Source organism: Salvelinus alpinus, chromosome 34 (genome assembly GCF_045679555.1).
Source record: "Salvelinus alpinus chromosome 34, SLU_Salpinus.1, whole genome shotgun sequence".
Taxonomy (NCBI): domain Eukaryota; kingdom Metazoa; phylum Chordata; class Actinopteri; order Salmoniformes; family Salmonidae; genus Salvelinus; species Salvelinus alpinus.
The window spans coordinates 6,783,650-6,798,907 of NC_092119.1; the positions used below are offsets into that span (position 1 = coordinate 6,783,650).

Genomic DNA, 15,258 nt, shown 5'->3' on the forward strand with positions numbered 1-15,258 from the left:
ATAAATATCTCTCTAAGGTCTGTAATGACACGACAAGTTATAAATATCTCTCTAAGGTCTGTAATGACATGTCAAGTTATAAATATCTCTCTAAGGTCTGTAATGACATGTCAAGTTATAAATATCTCTCTGAGGTCTGTAATGACAAGTTATAAATATCTCTCTAAGGTCTGTAATGACAAGTTATAAATATCTCTCTAAGGTCTGTAATGACTGACAGGACAAGTTATAAATATCTCTATAAGGTCTGTAATGACATGACAAGTTATAAATATCTCTATAAGGTCTGTAATGACATGACAAGTTATAAATATCTCTCTAAGGTCTGTAATGACATGTCAAGTTATAAATATCTCTCTAAGGTCTGTAATGACATGACAAGTTATACATATCTCTCTAAGGTCTGTAATGACATGACAAGTTATAAATATCTCTCTAAGGTCTGTAATGACTGACATGTCAAGTTATAAATATCTCTCTAAGGTCTGTAATGACAAGTTATAAATATCTCTCTGAGGTCTGTAATGACTGACAGGACAAGTTATAAATATCTCTCTAAGGTCTGTAATGACATGTCAAGTTATAAATATCTCTCTAAGGTCTGTAATGACAAGTTATAAATATCTCTCTAAGGTCTGTAATGACTGACATGACAAGTTATAAATATCTCTCTGAGGTCTGTAATGACAAGTTATAAATATCTCTCTAAGGTCTGTAATGACTGACAGGACAAGAGGAACTGATGATGCACCATCCGATTTAAACATGTCACCTTGTGCATTCTACTATTACAACTTCCAAGAGAAAGATAACATCTGGTCTGAGTTCCTTTAAACTCCACTGTTTGGTAACCACTGTTCTAGAAGAGAAGATCTAACACCTTAAATAATATGTAGATCTAGAAGAGATATATTTAACACCTTAAATAATACGTAGATCTAGAAGAGATAGATTTAACACCTTAAATAATATGTAGATCTAGAAGAGATAGATTTAACACCTTAAATAATATGTAGATCTAGAAGAGATAGATTTAACACCTTAAATAATATGTAGATCTAGAAGAGATAGATTTAACACCTTAAATAATATATAGATCTCGAAGAGATAGATTTAACACCTTAAATAATACGTAGATCTAGAAGAGATAGATTTAACACCTTAAATAATACGTAGATCTAGAAGAGATAGATTTAACACCTTAAATAATACGTAGATCTAGAAGAGATAGATTTACCACCTTAAATAATATGCAGATCTAGAAGAGATATATTTAACACGTTATATACAGTATTATCATATGGGGGAGATGGGTTAACAGGTTTAACATTTTGTATTGGTGAACTTACAGGAGTTCTGTTTTCCTCTGTTGCATGTTGTCATTCCCTGCAAGTGAAACATCAGATATTAGGTCTAGAGACAGTACAGTAAAATAGCTATGGTAGATCCTACAAACAGTTTAGTGTATACAGTATGTTTACCTAGGTAGGGGATGTGAGTGGTTCCAAAGAAATAAGTCCTGGAGCAGGCTAAAGATCCTTTAGGAGCCACACACTGGAGAACCTGACAGACAAGAACAGATTACAGAGTACTCTAGGGAGACCCATCACACACTGGAGAACCTGACAGACAAGAACAGACTACAGAGTACTCTAGGGAGACCCATCCAGACAAGAACAGATTACAGAGTACTCTAGGGAGACCATCACACACTGAAGAACCTGACAGACAAGAACAGATTACAGAGTACTCTAGGGAGACCATCACACACTGAAGAACCTGACAGACAAGAACAGATCAGAGTACTCTAGGGAGACCCATCACACACTGGAGAACCTGACAGACAAGAACAGATCAGAGTACTCTAGGGAGACCCATCACACACTGGAGAACCTGACAGACAAGAACAGATTACAGAGTACTCTAGGGAGACCCATCACACACTGGAGAACCTGACAGACAAGAACAGATTACAGAGTACTCTAGGGAGACCCATCACACACTGGAGAACCTGACAGACAAGAACAGATTACAGAGTACTCTAGGGAGACCCATCACACACTGGAGAACCTGACAGACAAGAACAGATTACAGAGTACTCTAGGGAGACCCATCACACACTGGAGAACCTGACAGACAAGAACAGATTACAGAGTACTCTAGGGAGACCCATCACACACTGAAGAACCTGACAGACAAGAACAGATTACAGAGTACTCTAGGGAGACCCATCACACACTGGAGAACCTGACAGACAAGAACAGATTACAGAGTACTCTAGGGAGACCCATCACACACTGAAGAACCTGACAGACAAGAACAGATTACAGAGTACTCTAGGGAGACCCATCACACACTGGAGAACCTGACAGACAAGAACAGATTACAGAGTACTCTAGGGAGACCCATCACACACTGGAGAACCTGACAGACAAGAACAGATCAGAGTACTCTAGGGAGACCCATCACACACTGGAGAACCTGACAGACAAGAACAGATCAGAGTACTCTAGGGAGACCCATCACACACTGGAGAACCTGACAGACAAGAACAGATCAGAGTACTCTAGGGAGACCCATCACACACTGGAGAACCTGACAGACAAGAACAGATCAGAGTACTCTAGGGAGACCCATCACACACTGGAGAACCTGACAGACAAGAACAGATTACAGAGTACTCTAGGGAGACCAAGCCCAACATGGACTGCCAAGACATCTCATTAAACATTCACACACAACACTAACAGTCTAATCTGGATAGGGGTTAGGGGTTAGGGTTTAGGGTGCTCTCACCATGTGTTTGGTGAGATAGGGGTTAGGGGTTAGGGTTTAGGGTGCTCTCACCATGTGTTTGGTGAGATAGGGGTTAGGGGTTAGGGTTTAGGGTGCTCTCACCATGTGTTTGGCTGGGGTCGCTTGGAGTCCGGTGTTGGCTTAGGGTAGGGGTTAGGGTTTAGGGTGCTCTCACCATGTGTTTGGCTGGGGTCCCTTGGAGTCCGGTGTTGGCTTAGGGTAGGGGTTAGGGTTTAGGGAAGGGGTTAGGGTTTAGGGTGCTCTCACCATGTGTTTGGCTGGGGTCCCTTGGAGTCCGGTGTTGCGAACCTGGTGTCCATCAGAAGGGAAGTTGAAGGAGTAACTGTGAAGGTTCTCCATGGAGGAGTGGCTCCCAAACAGAACCAATGGCTGCCGTCTCCTACTGCTGTCAGCTATGTTACTGGAGATCAGGCCATGAGAGAAATAACTCCGGAACGCCTGGGGATTTAACACACATCTAGTCACTAACAAACCAACGTAGCCCGGACTGTAATAATGTAGTTATAGACAACATGTAGCTATGTTAAGTTACCTCCCCTGCCTGAGCCCTGGACTGTAATAATGTAGTTATAGACAACATGTAGCTATGTTAAGTTACCTCCCCTGCCTGAGCCCCGGACTGTAATAATGTAGTTATAGACAACATGTAGCTATGTTAAGTTACCTCCCCTGCCTGAGCCCTGGACTGTAATAATGTAGTTATAGACAACATGTAGCTATGTTAAGTTACCTCCCCTGCCTGAGCCCTGGACAGTAATAATGTAGTTATAGACAACATGTAGCTATGTTAAGTTACCTCCCCTGCCTGAGCCCTGGACTGTAATAATGTAGTTATAGATAACATGTAGCTATGTTAAGTTACCTCCCCTGCCTGAGCCCCGGACTGTAATAATGTAGTTATAGACAACATGTAGCTATGTTAAGTTACCTCCCCTGCCTGAGCCCTGGACTGTAATAATGTAGTTATAGATAACATGTAGCTATGTTAAGTTACCTCCCCTGCCTGAACCCCAGACTGTAATAATGTAGTTATAGATAACATGTAGCTATGTTAAGTTACCTCCCCTGCCTGAGCCCTGGACTGTAATAATGTAGTTATAGATAACATGTAGCTATATTAAGTTACCTCCCCTGCCTGAGCCCCAGACTGTAATAATGTAGTTATAGACAACATGTAGCCATGTTAAGTTACCTCCCCTGCCTGAGCCCGGACTGTAATAATGTAGTTATAGATAACATGCAGCTATGTTACTGGAGCCCTAGTCATATCTCCATCCCTAGTACCTGGTCATATCTCCATCCCTAGTACCTGGTCATATCTCCATCTCTAGTACCTGGTCATATCTCCATCCCTAGTACCTGGTCATATCTCCATCCCTAGTACCTAGTCATATCTCCATCCCTAGTACCTGGTCATATCTCCATCTCTAGTACCTGGTCATATCTCCATCCCTAGTACCTGGTCATATCTCCATCTCTAGTACCTGGTCATATCTCCATCTCTAGTACCTGGTCATATCTCCATCCCTAGTACCTGGTCATATCTCCATCCCTAGTACCTGGTCATATCTCCATCTCTAGTACCTGGTCATATCTCCATCTCTAGTACCAGGTCATATCTCCATCCCTAGTACCTGGTCATATCTCCATCCCTAGTACCTGGTCATATCTCCATCTCTAGTACCTGGTCATATCTCCATCTCTAGTACCAGGTCATATCTCCATCCCTAGTACCTGGTCATATCTCCATCCCTAGTACCTGGTCATATCTCCATCTCTAGTACCTGGTCATATCTCCATCTCTAGTACCAGGTCATATCTCCATCCCTAGTACCTGGTCATAACTCCATCCCTGGTACCATACCTGTGTATGTGACCATTAACATCTGCTGACCATGTGAATGTGACCAATACAATTTGATTAGACTGCTTTAGCGGTTCTAGTGTTAAGTTACCTCCCCTGCCTGAGCCTCAGACAGCTCCAGGATAGACAGATGGCTCTCAATGTCAAAGCTGGAGAAGAAACTGCTCCACTGCTTCTCAAACAACACCAGGTCCTGGAAGAGACACCATACCAGAGTCAGTGTGGCCATTACAACACGCTGGTCCAACGGTCCTGTTCCAACATCTACTCACAGGTGTGTGGTGCGTTCAAGCTCAGAATGGTTACCTCAGTCAGCAGGTTGTCTAGGGAGACAGGGTCCAATCTGGTGTAGGTCTGCCACAGCTTCTCACTAATGTCCATCAACTGGAACACACAGCACAGGCAGGACACACATCCAATCAACCATTTCCGAGAAGTAACCCAAACTCCTTGCTATGGCCAAATGCAACGCCAGGCCCACAGTTTCTTCTCTGCAATGAGTCTGGATCCGAGTACCTCCCTGACGATTATTATAATGCAAACACATTCTAACCTTTCTGATTGGTCCCAGACAGATAGGTTGGGTCAGAGCCAGAACTCAAGTGGGTAAAGCAGTGTTTAGAAAATGTGTCATTGGCTTTGATACTCTGATTGGTTATAGATGATCCAATTGCTGATGACTTTGTTTTGTACAACGCCCTCGTCACCACAAATGTCTAAGACTGAAGTATGTAGCGAATTTAGTTTGAGTCGTCAGGCAACTATTGTGTACCATTCAAATTAAATGGAGATGTCATTATTTTACTAACTATTCTGCCATGGATGTAAGGTTAGACAAATTCCCCCTACAATTTGTATTAGTAATATGGAGTGAGGTACCTTGTATTTCATGGTGAAGAAGCTTCCTCCACCGATCCCCTCCAGAGCGAAGGCCTGAATGATGGGCCACTTCTCTATCATAAACATGTCAAACGTCTGGATGTGGCCTGAAACAGCACAGTTTCTCATTTACTTATAAGCACTACACATCCCAAATCGTCACACTATAAAACAAGTTGCTAGTTACAGTTCAATTATGTTAACATTGTTCAATTAGTTGTTTGCGTCATTACATAAGTGGAACAATTGAACTCACGTCGGAGGCTGTTAAGCAATTACTGGTTACCAAGGAGGTAGTTATAGAGGAGTAATTACTGGTAACCAAGGAGGTAGTTATAGAGGAGTAATTACTGGTAACCAAGGAGGTAGTTATAGAGGAGTAATTACTGGTTACCAAGGAGGTAGTTATAGAGAAGTATTTACTGGTTACCAAGGAGGTAGTTATAGAGGAGTAACTCCTGGTTACCAAGGAAGTAGTTATAGAGGAGTAACTCCTGGTAACCAAGGAGGTAGTTATAGAGGAGTAATTACTGGCTACCAAGGAGGTAGTTATAGAGGAGTAACTCCTGGTTACCAAGAACGTAGTTATGGAGGAGTATTTACTGGTTACCAAGGAGGTAGTTATAGAGAAGTATTTACTGGTTACCAAGGAGGTAGTTATAGAGGAGTAACTCCTGGTTACCAAGGAAGTAGTTATGGAGGAGTATTTACTGGTTACCAAGGAGGTAGTTATAGAAGAGTAACTCCTGGTTACCGAGGAGGTAGTTATAGAGGAGTATTTACTGGTTACCAAGGAGGTAGTTATAGAGGAGTAACTCCTGGTTACCAATGAGGTAGTTATAGAGGAGTAATTACTGGTAACCAAGGAGGTAGTTATAGAGGAGTAATTACTGGTAACCAAGGAGGTAGTTATAGAGGAGTAACTCCTGGTAACCAAGGAGGTAGTTATAGAGGAGTAATTACTGGTAACCAAGGAAGTAACTATAGAGGAGTAATTACTGGTAACCAAGGAGGTAGTTATAGAGGAGTAACTCCTGGTTACCACGGAAGTAGTTATGGAGGAGTAACTCCTGGTTACCAAGGAGGTAGTTATAGAGGAGTAACTCCTGGTTACCAAGGAAGTAGTTATGGAGGAGTAACTCCTGGTTACCAAGGAAGTAGTTATAGAGGAGTAACTCCTGGTTACCAAGGAGGTAGTTATAGAGGAGTAACTCCTGGTTACCAAGGAAGTAGTTATAGAGGAGTAACTCCTGGTTACCAAGGAGGTAGTTATAGAGGAGTAACTCCTGGTTACCAAGGAGGTAGTTATAGAGGAGTAACTCCTGGTTACCAAGGAAGTAGTTATGGAGGAGTAAATACAGTGCATTCGGGAAGTATTCAGACCCCTTCACTTTTAACACATTACAGCCTTATTCTAAAATGTATTAAATAGTTTCCCCCCTCATCAATCTACACACAATACCCCATAACAACAAAGCAAACACAGGTTTTTAGATCTATATATATATATTTTATTTTTATTTTTTAACTGCAATATCATAAGTATTCAGACCCTTTACTCAGTACTTTGTTGAAGCCTTTTTGGCAGCGATTACAGCCTTGAGTCTTCCCGGGTATGACGCTATAAGCTTGGCACACCTGTATTTGGGGAGTTTCTCACATTCTTCCCTGCAGATCCTCTCAAGCTCTGTCAGGTTGGATGGGGAGCTTTGCTGCACAGCTATTTTCAGGTCTCTCCTGAGATGTTCAATCGGGCTCAAATTCGGGCTCTGGCTGGGTCACTCAAGAACATTCAGAGACTTGTCCTGAAGCCACTCCTGTGTTGTCTTGGCTGTGTGCTTAGGGTCGTTGTCCTGTTGGAAGGTGAACCTTTGCCCCAGTCTGAGGTCCTGAGCGCTCTAGAACAGGTTTTCATCAAGGATCTTTCTGTACTTTGCTCCGTTCATCCTACCCTCGATCATGACCAGTCCCTGCTGCTGAAAAACATCCCCACACCATGATGCTGCCACCACCATGCTTCACCGTAGGGATGGTGCCAGGTTTCCTCCAGATGTGACGCTTGGCATTCAGGCCAAAGAGTTCAATCTTGGTTTCAACAGACGAGAGAATATTGTTTATCATGGTCTGAGCGTCATTAGGTGCCTTTTGGCAAACTCCAAGCGGGCTTTCGTGTGCCTTTTTGTCACACCCTGGCCTTTGTTATATATATTTTCTTGATTAGTTTAGTTCGGTCAGGGTGTGACATGGGGGATGTTTGTGTGTTTTGTCTAGTTTAGGGTGTGTGTATTGTTTAGGGGGTTTTGTAGTATGTATGGGGTTGTGTTCAGTGTAGGTGTTTAGAAAAGTCTATGGTTGCCTGATTTGGTTCTCAATCAGAGACAGCTGGTTATTGTTGTCTCTGATTGGGAGCCATATTTAAGGCAGCCATAGGCTTTAGGTGTTTGTGGGTAATTGTCTATGTTATACGTTTGTAGCCTGTGTGTGCACTACGTTCATAGCTTCACGGTCGTTTGTTTGTTTTGTTAGTTTTTGTAAGAGTGTTTATTTTCGTGTTACGTCTTCGTCATCATAATTAAAAGGAAGATGTATTTCTCACACGCTGCGCCTTGGTCCACTTCTTCTCCTCACTACGACGATCATGACACTTTAACTTTTTCGTGTGCCTTTGATTGGTGGAGTGTTGCAGAGATGGCTATTGTCGTGGCAATTTCCTGTATTACCAAATGAGGAGAGTTACAAACCACACACCAGTCAGAGTTCATCTTTAATAATATGAGCTTTACAATAGCCCTTTGACTCTTTGATCAATTAAGTGTCTATAATGAATTCTGAGAGTCCCTACAGTAGAATACAAAGATCTTTTATAGCCAAGATACACCCCTCTCAACTTACATGACGAACCACCGATCTTAGGAACTCTTCACAAAGGGCCTTTTACTTGAGAAAGTATTATCCCTTAGCCAGTGGGCATTCGCTATAAATTATCGCTCAGTTTGGTCTCTAAAACGAGGTTCTAATCTCGTTCCTGGTACTTCATAGTACCAAAACATTACCTCATCCAAGGCATAACTCAATTGTCAACTCTATATACTCCCATCTCAAGTAAACCCCCTCTTCTCCCCACTCCTGGACAAGCTCACTGATGGGAGTGACTTGCGCACAGACATTGTGGAGACAAGTAATTGGTTCCCCCTTAATCACATGGTTTAACAGATACATTCACATATGAAGACAATGTTCCATCCTGTCCTCTTCCCTTTCTGATATTGTGCATAGCACCAGGGACATGTGAAAGACAAGCCTGACCTCTCCCCTCTCTGGGCCCCAAGCCTTGTTTGAGAAGGGAAAAGTGCAACTGCCAACAGAATGGATACATTCTAATAAAAAGTTTATCACATAAGAACATTATGCAGATATGACATCTTAATTACTTATGTTACCCAACTAATTCTGATTCATCCACCACACTATCCTTCTGGAAGGTTCTCCCATCTCCACATCGGAACTCTGGAGTCACTCCCGATTGCTCAGTTTGGCCGGGCGGGCCAGCTCTAGGAAGAGTCTGGGTGGTTCCAAACTTCTTCCATTTAAGAATGCTGGAGGCCACTGTGTTCTTAGTGACCTTCAATTCTGCAGAAATGTTTTGGTACCCTTCCTCAGATCTGTGCCTCAACACAATCCTGTTTCAGAGCTCTACAGATAATTCCTTCGACCTCATGGCTTGGTTTTTGCTCTAACATGCACTGTCAACTGTGGGACCTTATATAGAGAGGTGTGTGCCTTTCCGAATGATGTCCAATCAATTTACCACAGGTAAATGCATGCTTCAGCATTGCTTGCCTCGAAGATTAGAAGTAATTTAGCTCGTCTGGTTGGCTCGTGTAGCTGGGCAGCTCGCAGCTGTGCTTCCCTTTGTCGTCTGTAATAGTTTGCAAGCCCTGCCACATCTGACGAGCGTCGGAGCCGGTGTAGTACGATTCAATCTTAAGTCTTGTAATTACAATTTGCCTGTTTGATGGTTCGTCGGAGGGCATAGCAGGATTTCTAATAAGCGTCCGGGTTAGAGTCCCGCTCCTTGAAAGCGGCAGCTCTAGCCTTTAGCTCAGTGCGAATGTTGCCTGTAATCCATTGGTTCTGGTTGGGGTATGTACGTACAGTCACTGTGGGGACGACGTCATCGATGCACTTATTGATAAAGCCAGTGACTGATGTGGTGTACTCCTCAATGCCATTGGAAGAATCCCGGAACATTTTCCAGTCTGTGCTAGAAAAACAGTCCTGTAGCTTAGCATCTGCTTCATCTGACCACTTCTTTTTTGAATGAGTCACTGGTGCTTCCTGCTTTAGTTTTTGCTTGTATGCAGGAATCAGGAGGATAGAATTATGGTCAGATTTGCCAAATGGAGGGATTTGCCAAAGTCTCTGTGTGGAGTAAAGGTGCTCTAGAGTTTTTTCCCCCCTTTTTGCACATTTAACACGCTGGTAGATATTAGGTATAACGGATTTAATTTTCCCTGCATTAAAGTCCCCGGCCACTAGGAGCGCCACCTCTGGATGAGCGTTTTCCTGTTTGCTTATGGCCGTATACAGCTCATTGAGTGAGGTCTTAGTGCCACCATCGGTTTGTGGAGGTAAATAGACAGCTACGAAAAATACAGATGAAAACTCTCTAGGGAGATAATGTGGTCTACAGCTTATCATGAGATACTCTACCTCAGGCGAGCAAAACCTTGAGACTTCCTTAATATTAGATTTCGTGCACCAGCTGTCGTTTCCAGCTGGTGCACCCCTTGTCTTACCAGAGGCAGCTCTTCTATATTGCCGATGCAGCGTAAACCCCGCCAGCTGTATGTTATCCATGTCGTCATTCAGCCACGACTCGGTGAAACATAATACAGTCTTTAAAGTCCCATTGGTAAGATATTCGTGAACGTAGCTTGTCTATTTTGTTATCCAATTATTGTACGTTGGCTAATAGGACTGATGGTAGAGGCAGATTACCCAGTCGCCGTCGGATCCTTACAAGGCACCCCGACCTATGTCCTCGATATCTCCGTCTCTTTCTCATGCGGATGACGGGGATTTGAGCCTTGTCGGGTGTCTGGAGTAAATCCTTCGCCTCCGACTCGTTAAAGAAAACATCTTCTTCCAGTTCGAGGTGAGTAATCTCTTGTCCTGATATCCAAAAGCTCTTTTTCGGTCATAAGAGACGGTGGCAGAAACATTATGTACAAAAATAAGTTACAAATAACACACAAAAACACACACAGTGGCACAATTGGTTAGGAGCCCGTAAAACCATCTCCTCCGGCGCCATTCTGCAACTTAGGTCTTTACTGAATCAGTACTGAATCATAAGGCTGTTTTTTTTTTGCAGATGCAGGAGGTTACGACTGTTCAGAATGATGATATGATGTTATGATTAATACGTTGACTGTTTTATGGATGTAATAGGTAAAGACCTTCAGAGTTTAATTCGGGAGATGGTAACAACCGCTCTCGTGGTGCCCCAAATCCTAATAAGTTAATTGTCACATGATTAATTTAAATCAGGTTAACAAATATAGTTAGTTGATTAAATAAATAACAATCATCAGATTAATGAAAGTAAAGTCACGACACGTAACAAAATGTGGGAAAAGTCAAGGGGTCTGAATACTTGCCAAAGGCACTGTACATGTAACATGTAACATGTACTATGTAATCTCTGTAACTATACTGTACCCTGGGTGCTGTAAGGAACTCCTATACGGCTGCAGTCTTGAACCATGCTCACAAAGCTGGAGATCTTAAACTCCTCCGATGCTTCCTCGTCTTCATACTGCAGGGGGAGATGAGGGGGAAAACAAAGGAGGGCGGAGAACAGGAGTGAACACAATCAACATGGGTAATCAACATTCAACTTAGACAGGCAGTGACCTGTGTATCTGCTTGGTTAAGGAAACATACAGTGACCTGTGTATCTGCTTGGTTAAGGAAACATACAGTGACCTGTGTATCTGCTTGGTTAAGGAAACATACAGTGACCTGTGTATCTGCTTGGTTAAGGAAACATACAGTGACCTGTGTATCTGCTTGGAAACAAATAGAAACTCATTTCTATTAATTAAGTAATCTAATCAAGACATAGAAAGATTGTTATTTACTTCTTGATCAATTGAAAATTTGAAAGAGAACTTAGAAGTGTGATGGTAGTAAGCTAACCTCTGCCTGGGTAAGGCAGTCTATGTGATCACAGTAGAGAACTGACCTCTGCCTGGTTAGGCAGTCTATGTGATTACAGTAGTGAACTGACCTCTGTCTGGGTCATGCACTGCATGTGATTACAGTAGTGAACTGACCTCTGCCTGGGTCATGCACTGCATGTGATTACAGTAGTGAACTGACCTCTGCCTGGGTCAGGCACTGCATGTGATTACAGTAGTGAACTGACCTCTGTCTGGGTCATGCACTGCATGTGATTACAGTAGTGAACTGACCTCTGCCTGGATCATGCACTGCATGTGATTACAGTAGTGAACTGACCTCTGCCTGGGTAAAGCAGTCCATGTGATTATAGTAGTGAACTAATCTCTGCCTGGTTAGGCAGTCTATGTGATTATAGTAGTGAACTAACCTCTGTCTGGTTAGGCAGTCTATGTGATCATAGTAGTGAACTAACCTCTGCCTGGTTAGGCAGTCTATGTGATTATAGTAGTGAACTAACCTCTGTCTGGTTAGGCAGTCTATGTGATTATAGTAGTGAACTAACCTCTGCCTGGTTAGGCAGTCTATGTGATCATAGTAGTGAACTAACCTCTGCCTGGTTAGGCAGTCTATGTGATCATAGTAGTGAACTAACCTCTGCCTGGTTAGGCAGTCTATGTGATTATAGTAGTGAACTAACCTCTGTCTGGTTAGGCAGTCTATGTGATTATAGTAGTGAACTAACCTCTGTCTGGTTAGGCAGTCTATGTGATTATAGTAGTGAACTAACCTCTGCCTGGTTAGGCAGTCTATGTGATCATAGGAGTGAACTAACCTCTGCCTGGTTAGGCAGTCTATGTGATCATAGTAGTGAACTAACCTCTGCCTGGTTAGGCAGTCTATGTGATCATAGTAGTGAACTAACCTCTGCCTGGTTAGGCAGTCTATGTGATCATAGTAGTGAACTAACCTCTGCCTGGTTAGGCAGTCTATGTGATCATAGTAGTGAACTAACCTCTGCCTGGTTAGGCAGTCTATGTGATCATAGTAGTGAACTAACCTCTGCCTGGTTAGGCAGTCTATGTGATCATAGTAGTGAACTAACCTCTGCCTGGTTAGGCAGTCTATGTGATCATAGTAGTGAACTAACCTCTGCCTGGTTAGGCAGTCTATGTGATCATAGTAGTAAACTAACCTCTGCCTGGTTAGGCAGTCTATGTGATCATAGGAGTGAACTAACCTCTGCCTGGTTAGGCAGTCTATGTGATCATAGTAGTGAACTAACCTCTGCCTGGTTAGGCAGTCTATGTGATCATAGTAGTGAACTAACATCTGCCTGGTTAGGCAGTCTACAGTTGAAGTCAGAAATTTACATACACCTTAGCCAAATATATTTCAACTCTGTTTTTCACAATTCCTGATATTTAATCCTAGTAAAAAATTCCCTGTCTTAGGTCAGTTAGGATCACCACTTTATTTTAAGAATGTGAAATGTCAGAATAATAGTAGAGAGAATTATTTATTTCAGATGTAATTATTTTCATCACATTCCCAGTGGGTCAGAAGTTTACATACACTCAATTAGTATTTAGTAGCATTGCCTTTAAATTGTTTAACTTGGGTCAAACGTTTCGGGTAGCCTTCCACAAGCTTCCCACAATAAGTTGGGTGAATGTTGGCCCATTCCTCCTGACAGAGCTGGTGTAACTGAGTCAGGTTTGTAGGCCTCCTTCCTCACACACACTTTTTCAGTTCTGCTCACAAATGTTCTATGGGATTCAGGTCAGGGCTTTGTGATGGCCACTCCAATACCTTGACTTTGTTGTCCTTAAGCCATTTTGCCACAACTTTGGAAGTATGCTTGGGGTCATTGTCCATTTGGAAGATCCATTTGCGACCAAGCTTTAACTTCCTGGCTGATGTCTTGAGATGTTGCTTCAATTTATCCACATAATTTTCCTCCCTCATGATGCCATCCATTTTGTGAAGTGCACCAGTCCCTCCTGCAGCAAAGCACCCCCACAACATGACGCTACCACCCCCGTGCTTCACGGTTGGGATGGTGTTCCTCGGCTTGCAAGCCTCCCCCTTTTTCCTCCAAACATAACGATGGTCATTATGGCCAAACAGTTATATTTTTCTTTCATCAGACCAGAGGATATTTCTCCAAAATGTACAATCTTTGTCCCCGTGTGCAGTTGCAAACCGTAGTCTGGCTTTTTTATGGCGGTTTTGGAGCAGTGGCTTCTTCCTTGCTGAGTGGCCTTTCAGGTTATGTCGATATTGAACTCGTTTTACTGTGGAAATAGATACTTTTGTACCTGTTTCCTCCAGCATCTTCACAAGGTCCTTTGCTGTTGTTCTGCGATTGATTTTTACTTTTCGCACTAAAGTACATTCATCTCTAGGAGACAGAACGCGTCTCCTTCCTGAGCGGTATGACGGCTGCGTGGTCCCATGGTGTTTATACTTGTGTACTATTGTTTGTACAGATGAACGTGGTTCCTTCAGGCATTTGGAAATTGTTCCCAAGGATGAACCAGACTTGTGGAGGTGCACAATTTTTTTCTGAGGTCTTGGCTGATTTCTTTTGATTTTCCCATGATGTCAAGCAAAGAGGCACTGAGTTTGAAGGTAGGCCTTGAAATACATCCACGGGTACACCTCCAATTGACACAAATGATGTCCATTAGCCTATCAGAAGCTTCTAAACCCATGACATAATTTTCTGGAATTTTCCAAGCTGTTTAAAGCCACAGTCAACTTAGTGTATGTAAACTTCTGACCCACTGGAATTGTGATACGGTGAATTATAAGTGAAATAATCTGTCTGTAAAGAATTGTTGGAAAAATGACTTGTGTCATGCACAAAGTAGATGTCCTAACCGACTTGCCAAAACTATAGTTTGTTAACAACAAATTTGTGGAGTGGTTGAAAAACGAGTGTTAATGACTCCAACCTAAGTGTATGTAAACTTCCAACTTCAATTGTATGTGGTTACAGTAATAGCTAACCTCTGCCTGGTAAGACAGTCTATGTGGTTACAGTAACAGCTAACCTCTGCCTGGGTAAGACAGTCTATGTGATTACAGTAACAGCTAACCTCTGCCTGGTAAGACAGTCTATGTGATTACAGTAACAGCTAACCTCTGTCTGGTTCATGCAGTGTATGGTGAGGTTCCTCCAGTGGGAGACGTAGGGCAGCAGGTAACTGTAGTTGACTGGGTTACAGTACAGGTGAACACTCTCGGCCTTGATCAGCACGATCACATCTGGAGATGAAGAGAGACGAAGAGAGGGGTCTCAATGTTAATGAGGCAGAACAACACAGAGTAAGACAGCATTAACAACACACGAGAAAACATAGGTAGTCATCCCAAAAGCACCCTATTCCCTATATAGTGCACTACTGTTGACCAGAGACCTATATGCACTATATAGGGAATAGGGTGCCATTCGGGATATAGACCCTTAGACATATTAATCACTGGAGCCTGGAGCGCTTGTTGAG

The 15,258-nt window shown here is 42.7% G+C and overlaps 1 protein-coding gene across 1 annotated transcript in view; it reads right to left on the reverse strand.

Moving 5' to 3' along the window:
* Positions 1-15,258, reverse strand: part of dnaaf9 (dynein axonemal assembly factor 9) — a 126,554-nt gene that overhangs the window by 98,784 nt on the left and 12,512 nt on the right. Inside the window, exons 4-11 of the mRNA XM_071382351.1 lie at positions 14,895-15,019; positions 11,285-11,381; positions 5,561-5,667; positions 4,988-5,065; positions 4,773-4,874; positions 3,064-3,255; positions 1,482-1,563; positions 1,350-1,386 (exon numbers count right to left, since the gene is read on the reverse strand). Of these exons, the coding sequence (XP_071238452.1) occupies positions 1,350-1,386; positions 1,482-1,563; positions 3,064-3,255; positions 4,773-4,874; positions 4,988-5,065; positions 5,561-5,667; positions 11,285-11,381; positions 14,895-15,019 (820 nt within the window). The remainder of the gene's footprint in view (positions 1-1,349; positions 1,387-1,481; positions 1,564-3,063; positions 3,256-4,772; positions 4,875-4,987; positions 5,066-5,560; positions 5,668-11,284; positions 11,382-14,894; positions 15,020-15,258) is intronic.